The following is a 16,171-nucleotide window of genomic DNA, read 5'->3' on the forward strand; positions in this document are numbered from 1 at the left end:
CCAGCCTTATTATTTTGAAAGAGAGAAAGAACGATTCACGGAAGTAAAAATTTAAAATTTTTTCCAGGAAAGAAATACGTATCCAAAGTAACCAATCAGGTGTCAGATAGCTTAGAATATCAATAAAGAACGCTTTTGTAGTGATTTTATTCAGAAAAATTTTTTTGGAAGCTTATTTTTTAAAAAAAAATGACGCGCTGTTCATTCACTGGGTGGTGTTCACTCACTGGTCGGTCTACCCTACCGGGAGATACACCAATTTAAGAGTAAACAAGAGACTATTTCTATACATTTTTTTTCTTCAGATTTTTTAGAAATTAACAGTATTTGCAAACAGTGGGGCAGAAAATAGAATGAGTGAACATATTTTTTTTCTGTTTTAAAATATGTACTATTTGTTGTTCTGCGCTAAGAAACAATGATGGAATCTAAAAAACTATCTTAATTAAAATGGAATTAAGTTGAAAGGAATCTTGAAATTTGTTTTTTTTTCTTTTTATTTTATTCAAAAGAAGAATCCTCTTTAGTCATTTTTTTTCCTCACTAACTTCAAAAAACATATCCTCCGAAAAAGCAATGATCTGCGTCGTCTGCTAACCTAACGTCCGCCATCTTTATCTTTAACTAATCGTTCAAAAAGTGAACGCGGGTAACGGAAAACCGAAGAGTTATCGTTCGTTAAGCCAGTGAATTTCGTTATACTTTATGAACGCACCCTGAGAGACTATTAGTCTCATTAGTAGTGAGAAGACTGGCCAGACTTGTACCATTAGTGCATGCGCTCTCCAATACTTTTCGACAATAGAACTAAAACCACTAAGTGCAGTGCACACGTCCAAATGTTCCGCGGTCATAGCCTGACTGGAGTTACGGAGTCATCAATTCAAATTTTGTGAAGATGTGACCGCAGACAGTCAAGCCCCGTAGGCAGCCTGAAAGTAGCCACAGCCGCCTTTCTTGCTTCAGGGGCTTCAGGGACACCAGAAGGGTTTTCGTTCACAACTGCCCAGTACTTGCCCCTTGATATCTTCAGAGCATCCTGTTTAAAATTGTAAAAAATGTCATGTTGGTAAATAGCTTCAGTGAATGAAAAATCGAAACTTTATTGGGTCTTTGGGCCACGAGAGCTCTTTTCTTAGCAAGCAGGTCAGCATATTTATTCAGCAATGTCGCAATGCACCAGAATCCACTGGAAGGAGATCTTGTGAGAAAAATCTTTTAACAACGATCTGCATTCTAAAATTCTTCGTGAATCACAGTGGTTATTTTGTGATATTGTTTCAATGCTGATTTAGAATCTGAAAAGATTACAGCCCTATCGAAATCAAATCTTCTTAGAAATAGCTGGTCAACAGCTACCGCTATAACTTCAATCTCACCACCGATGACAATAGTGAGAAGACCTACTGGTAGGTAGAAGTTGAAGAACTCAATGTAGATACCGGCTCCAGCACCATGTTATCCATCTAAAAGGGAGCAAATCAACGCTAATAATAATGGTAAAATTTCATGATTGCTGCTCAAGCTGCATTTTATTAATCATTTTATTTTTTTAATAAAATTATCTGTTCTTCATTTTCATATGTATTTCTATTAATTAAATAGATTTTACACGTGAAAATTATTTCCAAATGATACATCATTTCATGAACATATTTTTAAAATTTCGGTCATCTATATCTTTCGATCTCATATTTTGTCAACTATTTTACTGTATAAGCTTTATTGTACAAATCACGAAACAAACAAACAACCAAAAAAAAAAAAAAAAAAAAAAAAAAAAAAAAAAAACGCGAAGTTCCATTATCTTCCTTTTGTTGATACGGAATCCCAAAACGCATTTCTTCAAATACCTCAGAAACTCATTTCTGCCCTCTTTACTTTCCCACGGCAGTATCAAAGAAAGGTAGTACGCGTGGGAGGCTAGAAACTTGATACGTTGCATCTGATGTCATTTTTCGAAAACAAGTTTAACATTTAGTTTTCAATGGATAGACTGGAAATAAATGTTACTCTTTTTGCTAGTGCAATTTCTATGAAGGAATATTTTTTCTTTAACGTCTGAAATTGGATCAGTTTTATTATTTAATGGCGCTTTTGAAGAAAATAGAGAGGTTTTTTAGAGAAATCTAAAAATAAGTGCGGTGCAAGTGCTGTAAGATTGGCAGGTAAAAGAGTTAAGTTGGTAACAATGGCGACTCTTCAGTGTATTTAGTAGCTTCATCGATTCTTTTAGTCCTTGTATATTGCATAGCGTTTCGTTTTTTATTGCATTTTATTTATTTTTATTATATATAGATATTTCTCATCCCAAATAATAAAAAGGTGGGAAGCTAGCTGTAAACAACGCTTAGTTTTCCTATTTTACTATGCAGTAATATTTTTGAAGATATATAAACAAAAATGTGTAAAAATGTTTAAATAAAATAAAGTAAAAGAATGAAACAGCAAATGTCTCTATTTGTCTAGTTTTATGTCGCTTATTTTTAGACATGAATGAGTTAGAAATGACTATTTAATTTTTATTGAGGGACACCCCGAACTTACATTTTTCGTGAGAGGAAGTTCTAAGTTTACCGTATGAAGCACCGATTTTTTCTGAATGATAAAATACGATCGTGCCCATATGCCTATATCTAATAAGATAAATCAATCAATATTTCAAAAATTGCAGTCTTGCACTACTGTCACCAAATTTGCCGAATCAGATAAAATTTGCCAAACAAGGACATTTTTGGGAGGTCACAGTGACCTCCATTGACCTCTTATCGGGACGCCCGCTGAATAAAGAGTTGTATCTGGTGTTATTTTCTGTAGCTAACATGAAAAAAGAAACAAAATAGTAATTGAAAAAGTTCATAAGTTCATTCTTATGTTTTCGTTGTTTATTTCTCTGTTCGTTGCTTTAGATAAACGGTAAAACATTAATGTAACTTTATTAACAGTAAACTTTTATACTTCTTCTTTTAAATGATAAGATAACAAAAAAATTCTGTTCTAATTCTTTTTCTTTACACTGTAAAAGAAATTTCGAAACTTTCCTGCAAAATAATAGCCAGCTAATGTGCCCAACTTCTTCCAATAATATATCTGGCGAAAACCAGGAAAGTTTTCCGCTAAAGGTTGGTAGCCTTCCTGATATTAACCTGGAATCTTCCTGAAAATGATCGAAAACCTTCTTAATCAAAGCCAGTTGTCTTTCGGAACTAACTCAGGATCCTTTAGAGAAAACTTATATGTGCATGTTGTAGTAGCTTAACACCTACCTGATTTACCAGGAAGGCTCCTAGAGCAAATATGGCTGATGCTAAGACGGAATCACAAGCTAATCCTTCACAGCTACAATCCGGCAATCCAAAGGGACCGTAACGAAGTTGAATGAGAAACACCTTATAAAGAAGCCTAACATATTTTTAATGTGGTAGCTAAAAATGTTTTCACCCCAGTTTAAAATCGGTATATTCATGGAACTTGTTGCAGTTCGGGAAATTTTTTTTTGCAAAAAAACTTGTTTTCCTCGGGAAACTGGTTTAAACCTTTGAAATCCTGAAACGTTACCCGGAAGTAATCAGAGACGTTTCGGAATTTTCTTTCAATGTAATTATAGTTCAATGGTTAATAAAAAGCTTGAGTGCAAAACGTTTCCTAAGTGCAGAAGTTTGGACCAAACTAGTAAACTCCTTTTGTCTTTCATTTTTTTCCTTTAATTTAAGAGGATCTTTATTTTTCTATTATTTATTTATCGCACTTTATAAATATCAATTAGTTGCTCGCAATTGTTAAATTTCAAAGAAAGCAAAAATACTGCTTTCCTTCCCACCCCCGCTCGCTTCGGACGCCAACCTGAGAGCCAAGTGGGCACAGTTCGCTTACGGCTCGGCTGCTTAGCCGTAAACCACGTTGTACCTTGTACCGATCCCACTTCTTGTGTAAAGACGAGAAGAGAATGCATGGTCTTTTAGAGACGTTTAATCAACATATCAATATTTACAGCTATATTACAAATTACAGATTCTTTAATGTTACAAAGATATTTTGAACTGCGAGAGCCACACTCCGCGACTCATCAGCTCTTTGCCCTACGAGTGTCTCCCCCTTTGATCTATTTACTTTCTCTTATATACGGGGATTCGTTTGGCTGGGAATGCACCCCTGTTTACAACAGTCAGACGATGTTGACAACATGCGTTAAGATCTTTTCCTTCTGCTGTCGGAGGTTTCCTATAGTGTCACAGACATCATATCACACCAAACAGAGAAAGTTTATGTGCACAACAAATGTCCAGCTTCGGATAAAATTCAGCTATTCTGAAGATCTGATTTCGAACATTTCTCAGAAAAGGGGAGCAAAAACCGTATTTACGTGTGGTCTTATACTTATCCAGCTCCCATACTGGTGACAGATATAAAACACCCGCGTAACATGTTTTTCTCACGATGAGTGTGGTCTGGGAAAGAATTTCTAGACCGACCCCACACATTGAATCAAAATAGCAAACAACTGGAGAAGTCACATCGGTATAACGTAGCGATATACTCTTGGTAATACCTCGCAGTATTTGGCAACAACTTGGCATTATCTTTTTGCTACCAAGCAGAATCTCTGCCAACAAAATATCACGAATTTCATTGCATAGATTTTATTTAATCTATTAATACGTAAAAGTCTACTAAATGGTTGAGATTGGGCGGAGTGACTTCCTCTTAACGTTACTTCTCTCGACCACAAACAGATTGACAGTTCGAGGAAAATAAAGTTATAGCTAGACAGACAGACGCACTCAGATTTTAACACTGTCAGCCCTGTTTAAGCGAATAACATTGGTTCCAACACATAATATTCGATTAAGCGAGGTATTTGATTACGCGGGGAAATTTTCTTTGCCTTATCACACCCACTTGTCTAAAAACTTAATAACAAATCATTAGCTATTTAAAAGAAGTAATTATTTTGGTGGTAATTTTTTTATGTGAGCAACTAAGAACTTACAAATCTCTACATTGGCTCTACATTCCCTACATTATATTTAAAAAAAAAATCCATGGGTAATAGGAAATTGCTTGGATTGCTTGTGTTTCGGGAACATTTTTGTAGCTCCTTTTCCAAACTACAATAAAGGAAATTGTAAAATCCGATAAGATTGTCAAAGTGCCTATTTTTCCAGGGTCAAGGCTTTTTTGCTTCAAAATCCCGGAAATCGTTTATGGATATCTTATATATAAATAGATAGATATACTGTGTTTATGGGAAAGATAGATTGGAAGTAAACAAACAGGTTGCTAGAAGATTTGCCGCTAGGCCTGCTTATGGGGATTTTCTCTGGAATTGAAAAATAATAACCAATAGTATTCGATTCGCCGTCTGCTTGGCACCAATTTGTTCTTGCCCGAGCTAAATTGCGCATTTCTTTATTTACATCTATAGTTGAGAAAAACCTAACCTGGCAACATTGTGATGGCTCTGTAGTTAAATTCGTCCCTAATCACAGCATTACAATGATGTCAGGTTAGGTTTGTCCCAACTAGTCTATCGTTCCCGTGAAAGCAATACAGATAGCTTACCTGGGGAAACGAAGTAATGGGGACTCTCCGAAAAAATTGTGCATGAACCTAAGAGGAACTAATGCTGCTACATCTAAGAAAAAGTCCCTTGAGGCTACGTAGTGCTTGGCCAGTTGCACTCCGTCTCGCACCATGATTCCTTGCTCCAGATATCCTGTTCTAAACTGCACTGCTATGTCCAGGAGGTACACCAGATCTGAACACCAGTCGAGGCTCTGAAAACATCAATAGAATGCTACTCGTTAAAAGTTCTTCTAGACAGTGAGTAGTATTAAGCAACGGCATAAAAAGGGCATACACTGCCAAGAAAATGTTGCAAATAGCTGTTTCAAGGCTAAAAAGAACTTCTTCATCAGTGCAAAAATTGCTCAACATCTTTTAAGAAAGTCGTGAGAAAACACATCAATCAAAATACATCAGTGTTATATACATTACTATGAAAGAACGAAATTGGTGAGTGTCATCATTCACTGATTAATCTGTAAAAATACAACGAATTATTTGATCGTTCGCAGATGTAATTGCTCTGGGATTGTTGACATTCACTGACGTGTGCCAACATTTACCAGATTTCGGTCTTTCACAGTAACTCATACATACCAGATACATCAGCTTAGAAATTAACCAATGCACGCACAGGACAAAAGAATGCATATAAGAAACCAGCGATAGAGAGTTGGAGTCATAGAGTTGGATTGATTCTGGAGTGAAGGAGACGGAATCGGTCATTTTCCTTCAGAGTCCGAAACTCTACCAGTGCTGAGGAATCAGAATAGGAATCGGACTGATTTGGAGGTTAAGGAGTTGGAACCGAAATCGGTCGTTTCTCCTATGTTTGCGCAGCCCTGCAAGAAACACGAAAGTTAGTTCACTTCGGTTCAGCAGCACTGCCGCTAATTCCGACTCTTTTACGCTAAAATCAGTCTGACTCCATCTCCACAGAATTGGCTGAGCTTGAGACTCGGAGGGAAAATTGCCGACTGCGACACCTAGAACTTAAAAGTCTCCGACTCATTTACCCCCAAATCAGCCTTCACAGTCATATCAGGAAACTTTTATGGTAAATATTACTGTAAAAGGAAGTGTTTACAGTAAAGAAAAAAAATTGCAGTAAATTGTACCGAAAAAATAAACGATTGCAGCGCCAATTGATGCACCACGTCACTTACATTGCGAATATGATAACACCGTATTTCCCGAGGGAAAGTGTTTCCGTAGGGTCCTTAGATCGAACCTGCTTTTCGCATTTGTTCTCGTTTGTTTCATCGTAAAATTTTACAGTAAAATAGGATTTTATAGTAAACGTCACTGGTAGCATGAATGGCACTAACTTTTACGGTAAGATTTCAGGATTTTTTTAACAGTTGTGGTTAGAGAGGTTCACTCGTGAATTTCTTGGTGGGCACTGTGAACTTTTTGCATTGGTGAAAGAACTCGATTACACCCTTGAAATAACTATTCACAGCCTTTTGCTGACAATATTTGCTTTATTTACGTTTTTTTCCATTTTGCTCATACATACAGCACTTTACACAGAACATTTTAAATAATTTCTCCTTTCATACAAACATGCCTTGCAGAAATCTCCTCATCTCCTCAAGGCAAAATAGTTCAATTCGTCGCCATTGAATTTGTAAAATGGCTGTTTTTATCCACAATACAAATCCCGAATGAGACCAGGTGCGTGCACAGGGGGTGGAAGCGGGGGGGGGGGCACCTGTTAGCCCGGGCCCGAGCCTGAAGGGGTCCCAATATTTTTAAAACTAGGCGTGAAATATAGGGATAAACAATATGGAGGGGAGTCGGACAAGTCATTTGTGACGGGTCCCAAAATTTCTGTGCAAGCCCCTGGGTGAAACTCGTACGTTTCTGCTCAATTTGAGAATATTACAAAGCCTGAATCGCTCATTGTTTATTATGAAAATACAGTTTTTAAAATAGAACACTCATAGTTTCGTATTACTGTTCAATTTTTTATTGTTCGTGATTGCTCATTTTGGGTGTGAATTCGTATTCAACAATTCGCTAATTACTTTAAGGCACATCTGACTTAAATTTTTGCTTTATGTCTGTTCTGATTGCATGTTTTCAACATACAGTCCTCCATGAGCCGTTCAAGTTTTCTTTTTGGTGGTTATGAGATTAAAAAAAAGTACTGTAAAAAATGAATATTTATTGATTTTTGATCGAGTTAGTGAGGTTAATTCCACCTATTTGGAATCGGAAGAATATATCCGTTTAGAATTTGTGAAGCAATTCTTTTTCAGAAAACTGCTTTTAAGTCAGAAAACTGCTTTTTCTTTTTTAAGCTGTTAAATTGCTGAAAGATTTTTAAAATATCAGGAAAATGACTCAAGTGTCTTTCTTTCTGATTATATGAATAAATACACATTTGAATCTCTATAATTAAGGAATATAGGGTAAATGCTCCAGTAGTCGGCCATTTAAGAAATCGGTTGTTGGTTTCTGTTAACCTACAAATTTCAGCATTCAATACAACAATAAAAACATTAAGATAAATAAATACCTTTGTGCTGAACAGTAAAGTAAGACAAAACAACGTTAGAAGAAGCACAAATTTGTAAATTACAGCAGACACGTGTTTCGGCGTTACAGGGAACGCCTTTTTCAATGCAAAAAATAATGAGCTTATGGATGAAAAGACATCCGACAAAAGCCAAAAACAGATAAGCATGCAGCTTAAAAGATAAAAACAGCGGATTAGCCAAACACCAATGACAAAGTTATAAACCGATCAGGAACCAATAGGAATGCAAGCAAAGGCCAAGAGCTTTCTCTTAGGTACGAACCCAGAAAGAAAGAATTCAATTGGACAAAGATTAAGCCGAAGCTTAAACAAAAAGAAAAGAAATTGTCAGTAACCGTGAACCGCAAGAAAGGAAAAGCTGAATGGAAAACCATGAAATAAAATAAACAGAAACAAAAAATATTCGAAAAAAGGAAAAATAAAAATAAATAGAAGAAAATTGGGGGGGGGGGGGAGTGTCAATCAAGACAAAAAGGTAAAAATAAACAAAGGAAGATCGATAAAAATGAAAAAAAGGGGGGGGGGGAATGGGGAAAGGACAGTATTAAAGATATGGGAGCCAAATGTTAGAAAAATATGGAACTGCACTAAGATCGTTAACTAAGTTAGAACTGTTCCTCAAAATATGAAAGGATTCCCAAAAGTCAAGATCTGATGAATTGGGGCATTTTTGGATAATCTGATAAGAGTTAAAATCAAAAGAGTGATTCGAATCCCAACAGTGTTGAGCAATACTAGACTTATTTAATTGTTGTTTTTTCAGATAATTTTGATGCTCTTTCAAGCGAATTTTTAAAGCACGCCGAGTCTGTCCAATATAGGCAAGTTTACAACTACAATTAATTCTATAAATTCCACAACAATTAAGAGGGTGAATAGGATCTTTAAGAGAAGAGAATGAAAGTTTATTAATAGGAGAGAACACCACCTGGAATTGGAAACGTTTTAGAATCTTAGCAACCTGATAGCTTACAGATGGAAAGAATGGCAAAACAACCAAATTCTTTCTGATGAAGGTTCGGTTAAGAACATTAGTTTGGGATTTATTTGAAAGTTTTTTATAAATGGAACCAATCAAAGTTGGCGGATAGTCTCTATCAATTGCCACAGCTTTAAGATAATTAAGTTCCACTTTGAGAAGTTCCGACGAAGAACAAATATTAATTGCGCGATAAACAAACGAATTGAAAGCAGAATATTTTTGATTTGGAGGATGAAACGATAGTCTATGAGGAGGTAAAGAAACAGCAAAAGGTTTGCGATAAACAGTAGTTTCAAAACCAATTTTAGTACGAGAAACAAGTACATCAAGAAATGAAATGCAATTATTCCGTTCTTTCTTACAAGAAAACTGAATATGAGGATCAATGGAGTTTAAAATAGATAAAACCTCATCACTCTCAAACTGATTCTGGTTCATTAGAACAAAACAATCATCAACATACCGAACATAAAATTGAAACTGCAGTTTTTGGAACAGCTTAACCTCAAAATAATGCATGTAAATATCACTAAGAATGGGGCTAAGTGGGTTTCCCATAGCCAGACCATCTAACATAATATAAAATTTCCATTAAAAACAAAAGAACATTGCTTAAGACAAGTACGAGTAAGGAAAATTAAATCCTCAATTTCCGTATTGGTGAAATGAAATTGAGGATTTAATTTTCCCCCAATTTTCCTCTATTTATTTTTATTTTTCCTTTTTTCGAATATTTTTTGTTTCTGTTTATTTTATTTCATGGTTTTCCATTCAGCTTTTCCTTTCTTGCGGTTCACGGTTACTGACAATTTCTTTTCTTTTTGTTTAAGCTTCGGCTTAATCTTTGTCCAATTGAATTCTTTCTTTCTGGGTTCGTACCTAAGAGAAAGCTCTTGGCCTTTGCTTGCATTCCTATTGGTTCCTGATCGGTTTATAACTTTGTCATTGGTGTTTGGCTAATCCGCTGTTGTTATCTTTTAAGCTGCATGCTTATCTGTTCTTGGCTTTTGTCGGATGTCTTTTCATCCATAAGCTCATTATTTTTTGCATTGAAAAAGGCGTTTCCTGTAACGCCGAAACACGTGTCTGCTGTAATTTACAAATTTGTGCTTCTTCTAACGTTGTTTTGTCTTACTTTAATAAAAACATTGTAAGACTTTAGGCTATACCTTTCTGATTATGATTCACTAACTTATTTCTGGAATAAAAACATTTTTATTTTAAAAATCAAGCCATTGCTAATACGAGAAAATGCTCCAGTAGTCGGCCATATAGAAATCCAGTGCTCGGCCATGCATGACCCAGTAGTCAGCCGTTTCATTTTCATTATTCTTATGGGTGTGAGTGAATAAATTTAAACAAAATTGAATGCAAAGCTTACAGCAGTGCAGTGTACTTACAAAACTAATTATTCCAGTAATTACGAAAGCATTCTGCCCTCTTGATGTCTTCGTAACATTTATCTTTACATTATCTTCGAAACTGAAATCAATTTGAATATGCATCAAATGCAACGTGCAATAATTTTGTTTATCATTTATATTCTACATTCGCAGTTCTTAACCTAGGGGGGAGGCAGGGACGGACTCTAGGGTCGCAGAAGAATATCAAAGGGGGCGTTAGGTTCTATCAGAATAAATTAAAATTAAAACAAAAAATGACATTCGGCTTTATGGTCACATGAGAATATAAAATAACAGTGTCAGTCCTCTCATTAATGATGTGAAAGTGACATATGTGCACGCCAACCTCACCTGGATTCTGAATTACCTCAAAAAAATTGTATTTAATCCTTTTTATCATGGATACTCCCCCCCCCCCATAGCGAAAAATGTTTCTGTATTAACTGTTTATGTTAACATAAAGACTGAACAAAAGGGTTGATAGAATTCATGACCGATAAAGGGCGAAATATTGATCGATATGATTGACACTTGACTGGTCTATGTTCATTAGAACGAACCTTCAACGTACCGAACACAAAATTAAAATTGCAGCTTTTGAAATAATTTCACTTCAAAACAGTGCAAGTGAAAGTCCGTTTGCGTAACAGATTAGCAATTAAAGTCACATCTAAAAGAAAATTTATCATAAAAATCAATGGCACTTCGCTGTGAACGAACTGGAGGAAGATGAATTACATAGACTCGTCCGTATTTTCAAAGTTTTTCAGGGGAAGGGGGGGGCAAAGGGTATGAATTCAATGCATTTCAAAAGCAAAATGCAGAGGTGTCAATTGCTCCCTGCCCCCCTTGATTGCCCAAATGACGGGCTTGTATGTAGGTAAATTAAAAAAAAGGGGGGGGGGGGGGAGCGGTGTCATGCAGATAATCATACAGCTTTCAACAAGAATATTAGTAAACGATGAATAAACTAAAGTGGAATTTGTAGTTACGTAATGAAATTTTGAAGCAAAGGCAGCATTATTTTAAACAAGAAATAAATTTTGATTCCCTAGAGAAATGAAGCCCAAAGGAATTAAATATTTGCTTATAGAAGCAGTAATAAGAAGTGGTACCAACATTTGAAATAATTAGCCTTAGTAAAATCAAATCACCGCCGTTAGATGGTTTGATAAGAAAAAAGATTAATCACCATTTGGTAATGACATGTTGAGAAATAGAACTTTTATTCTAAACGCAACGATGGACTAAATTTACAACACCTGTTTTCGAGAATTCTGAATTAAAATCAGCATTAGAAGCAATAATGACGAAATGAATCTTTTTGTCAAAAAAAGTTAAGGCACAAAGTTTAAACATTTTCTTTTGAAATCATGAAGGGAATTTTTACTCAAAACCCGCTGTGTCAATACTTTTTTTTTAATTATTATTCAATGAATATTGGAAAATCCATATTAAGTACGCAGTTGACTGCTGTGTAGGTTGATCAAACAGTATAGAACCTGTTGTCAATCTGCCATGGCCGACTATTGGAAATGCATAAGAATTCAGTACCCAGTGGTCGGCCACCCTTCTAAAAATAATTGAGTCTAAGGTGGGGTTTATTTTTTAATTGAAACGTTACGTTATACAATCATAATTAAAAGCAGATTTACAGTAGAACGAAAAAATAAGGGTACTTAACATTTAAAGATGATGTTTCTTCTTAACAAAAAAAAAAGAAAAAAAAAAAGCAGAATCGTAAACTAGGATGATGGGCACACCATTTAAAATAAAATGAGTCATTACTACTTAATAAAAAGTACCCACAACGCCACAACTTCACTGATTTTGGATGATAATTGGGGCTTGGTAACAGAATGGGGGAATGCATCATATCCGATTTTGAGTCATACACATAATATTTATAAGCAGTTTTATGTCTTTGTGGTCGACTACTGTGCACTAACCCTACATATTTAATTTTTTTTTTGAAGATACACTAAGCTACTTCCCACATGTTTTGAGCATTTTCTTACAAATTAATCAAAAAGTAAAAATGTGCGTAAAGCATATAACTACCAAAATTAAATATAGAGCCCGGAAGCTATACAAATGCATATGTGCATATATGAAATTGCATGTTTTTGCTTCTTTTGACGTTAAAACATATGACTGCACAAAAATGACAAATTTTCAAGATAACTGCATGTTACTGTGTTTTTCACTAACTCTTAGATTCTTTTCACAAAAGAAAGATTGCAAAAAAACTGTTTTGTTCTCTACAAAAAAAAAAAAAAAAAAAAAAAAAAAAAAAACGGGCAACCAGAGGGTTTTCTCAGGTAGCTCGATTTTTCGTGTTTACTACCAATGCGATTACAATTTTTTTGTGCATATTATCGCCAAAAAATTTAAAATTTTCACCAAAAATGTAAAAAAATACAAGAACAGATATTTGTGTTTTTATTCCAATTTGCAAACTTTTATTGGAGTGACTAAAGAATTTTTAGTGCATATTTTTGAATTTTCAGTGCAAACCTTAGAAATACCTCATGTTAACCTAGAAAACACATTGAAAACTTGATCTGGCCTATTGCTGTCCGAGACTACGCGTTGTCCTCTGCTTGAAACTGTATAAATTTTTTTTAGTCCATCCTTTACCTTTTTTTTTATTTTTTAAAATTTAATCATCACTTGTCGTCTCGAGTGATTAATAAAGTTCAACATAGTAAACGTAGGTAAGGTTCTTTATTATCTGCCTAGGTTTTGACATAGAAACATTTGAAAACTAGAAAAACCTCACCAACTAGAGACTAGGGACCTATACTTAGGTTTCAGAAAATATGTAGGTCTGACCAAATTTAGACGAAATCAAAAAAAAAAAAAAAAAAAAAAAAAAAAAAAAAAAAAAAATGAAAACTGAAATGTGAAACCACATTTCTTATTCCAAATCTTATCAAAATAAATAATTTTTTAAAATTATCTCAGTTTGTATTTGTTTCGGATTTCAGTCAGCACCTTCTTCAAAAACTCCTAGGAGTACTCCTAGGAGGATAGGGTGACCCTTAAGCTTTCTTCTGTCTTTTCTTGCTATTATTTGCAATAAATAGCACAAAATACGACGAAAGCATCCCTACAGAGAATAAAATGAAGCTCCAAGCCACTAAAATCCGTGAAAAATAGGTGGCCAATTGTTGTACCCCAACATTCCCATTTTCGATAAATGTTGAGAGTTCGTGAAAACTATGAAACATTTTAAGTCAAAAAGCGGCTTAATTCATAACTGACAAATTAGTAAAGCAAATCTGAACTTACCAGATCTTGGAAAACAGTATAAGGAGGAGAATTTTGGCTCTTCCACGAGTGGATCGAATCACGCACTAAGAACTACTAAATTATCTAAGGTATAAAAAAACAATGGCAATCTCTGATAAAGCGTTTTTAGCTACCTAAATGGTAACACTACCTAGTGATTTTTTTTTTTTTGAAACTCGTAAGTTCGGAAAACAGGCCACTAGAGAGCAGAATCATCGCCATGGCAACAGTGGCCCATTGTTGCCCCCTTGGCAAAAAGTTGTACCATTTTACGGTATTTTATTGTTCATATAATCCAAGCTCAAAACATAAGCTATATGTTTTTCAACATAATAATTTTTTTCTAGCTGGTAAAATCTGTCTACAGATAAATTTGTTCGATTGATACAAAAAATCATTGATTGATTACATTACAGTTGTTCACCTACTAAATGGCATAGCAGCTTTGAATGAGATGAGATGCTGTATAAAAAACTTATTTCCGATGATATTTAGAACTTATGGAACTTATGTTACTTTATGTTATTTAGAACTAAACTAAAACTAATACAATAAATACAACATTCATTCTCACTTGCTAACGGTTGATAGTAAGTGTATTTTGCATAGCACTATTACATACTCATATACAGGCGAGAACAACCGAGATGAGGATCCTCAGTCTCCAATTATAGATGCCGTTAATTATCATTATTTGATGATAAAGCTTTAAGCATAGCGAACAAACTTGAACTTAACATAGCGAGTAATATACGCCGAATGCATAGAGTCATGCATCATTCTGTAAGCAAATGTCAAGCATTATTAGCAATCTATTTAACACACTCGATGCTTACTTAATAAACTGTTATAAGGTTGAGAGTGATTTTCTCTAATTATCATTATCATTATGATTACAATAATATTAATCGTGATAATAATAAAATATTTGTTACTATATATAACTAGAAAATCGCTCGCCGAGATATGACCGGTGAAAATTGCTTCTATTTTTGAACGAAGCAATTGTCTGTTTGGTGATATTTTGATAGTTGAAATTTTAACCCTCACTCCAGTGGATTAACCATAAACTCCAGTAGGTAGCGTTCATTGTTGACCCCTTTTTCGTTTCTTCATTCTTCTAAAACGACACAGTCTTACCAGTAAAACAGTTAAGTGACCGGATCGAGTTCAGCATTTGTCACAATAAAGCCTTTCCCTTGCATCTTAAACATTAGCAAAACATATTATCAAATTATCATGCCATGGTGTGAGTTTCATTGTTGATGACGTCGGGAGTGTTACTTGATCATTGGCTATTATACATATGAGGATGTAACTTATACTTTTTAGTATTTCGTACTTTAAATACATTGTGGGAAACCCATAAATTCATCAGATCAGTTCATGCAAAAGGAGAAATCCCAATTGCGCAACTATGGAAACATCAATTGCGCAACCACTTGAACTCCCACAAGGCTAACTGAGAATCAGCACTGGCAGTCAGAACAAGATTGTCACTGGAAGAGTGAACGTGTAAATATGTGTATTAAACAGTGATCATTTAAAACCGAGTTATGTAGTGAATATACCACCTCTGACATAACCACCACACCACAACATTTTTTAATTTTCTTCAAATCGGAGAATAGTAAACATTAATTAAGCCGTTGAGAGCAAAAAGGGTGTAAATCCGTAAATACAAGATTTTGAATCATCGAGTGGCCATTTTTGCACGAAACTCTACTGCTGTTCCGTTTTACAATATTACTGTCTATTGGGAAAATGGTTGAACATAGATTTACATCATGTGAAAAAATTTGCATGAAGTAGAATGAGTTGAAAACTATTTTGGATTTTCGTTTTAGTGGTTTACAATATGAAAAAAGTATATACCGGAATCTTATTATTATTATTTTTTTACAATAAGTTTTGTACTTTTTTGGGAACTAGAGATTTGAAGGATAAATTAATTCGTTCTGAAAATGAAATTAATGTGCTTTGAAAGTGAATGTAAGTATTTTTAAAATGAAATAATTTTGGGAAAAGGTAACGCATTTTCAAAGAATGTACGATTTTTAGTGGCAATTTAGAAAAAAATAATAAATATGTAAATAAATAAGTAAACACACACAAACGCCGAAAATTATGTTAGTAATAGATATTCATGATATTGCATTTGCATATATTATAACAATGATACGTATCTCTTCTTATTTTTTACGAACAATTATATTTATTTAGAAATCTAAAATATATTGAATTTTTATTTTGGGTATGCTTTGATTAATTAGTTTTATATCCTACTAGCAAAATTACCCGGCGTTGCCTGGGTTAGCAATAATTATGAGAAACAATATTTACTTGCATTTGTTTTCTGTTTTAAGTGAAGGAACTTTAAAC

The 16,171-nt window shown here is 34.5% G+C and overlaps 1 protein-coding gene across 1 annotated transcript in view; it reads right to left on the minus strand.

Annotated features, from left to right (window-relative positions):
- The window catches only part of LOC129228611 (cyclic nucleotide-gated cation channel alpha-3-like), a 107,532-nt gene that overhangs the window by 82,406 nt on the left and 8,955 nt on the right, over positions 1–16,171 (minus strand). Inside the window, exon 3 of the mRNA XM_054863292.1 lies at positions 5,563–5,777. Within this exon, the coding sequence (XP_054719267.1) occupies positions 5,563–5,777 (215 nt within the window). The remainder of the gene's footprint in view (positions 1–5,562; positions 5,778–16,171) is intronic.

This window comes from Uloborus diversus, chromosome 8 (genome assembly GCF_026930045.1).
Source record: "Uloborus diversus isolate 005 chromosome 8, Udiv.v.3.1, whole genome shotgun sequence".
In the NCBI taxonomy this organism is placed as follows: Eukaryota; Metazoa; Arthropoda; class Arachnida; order Araneae; family Uloboridae; genus Uloborus; species Uloborus diversus.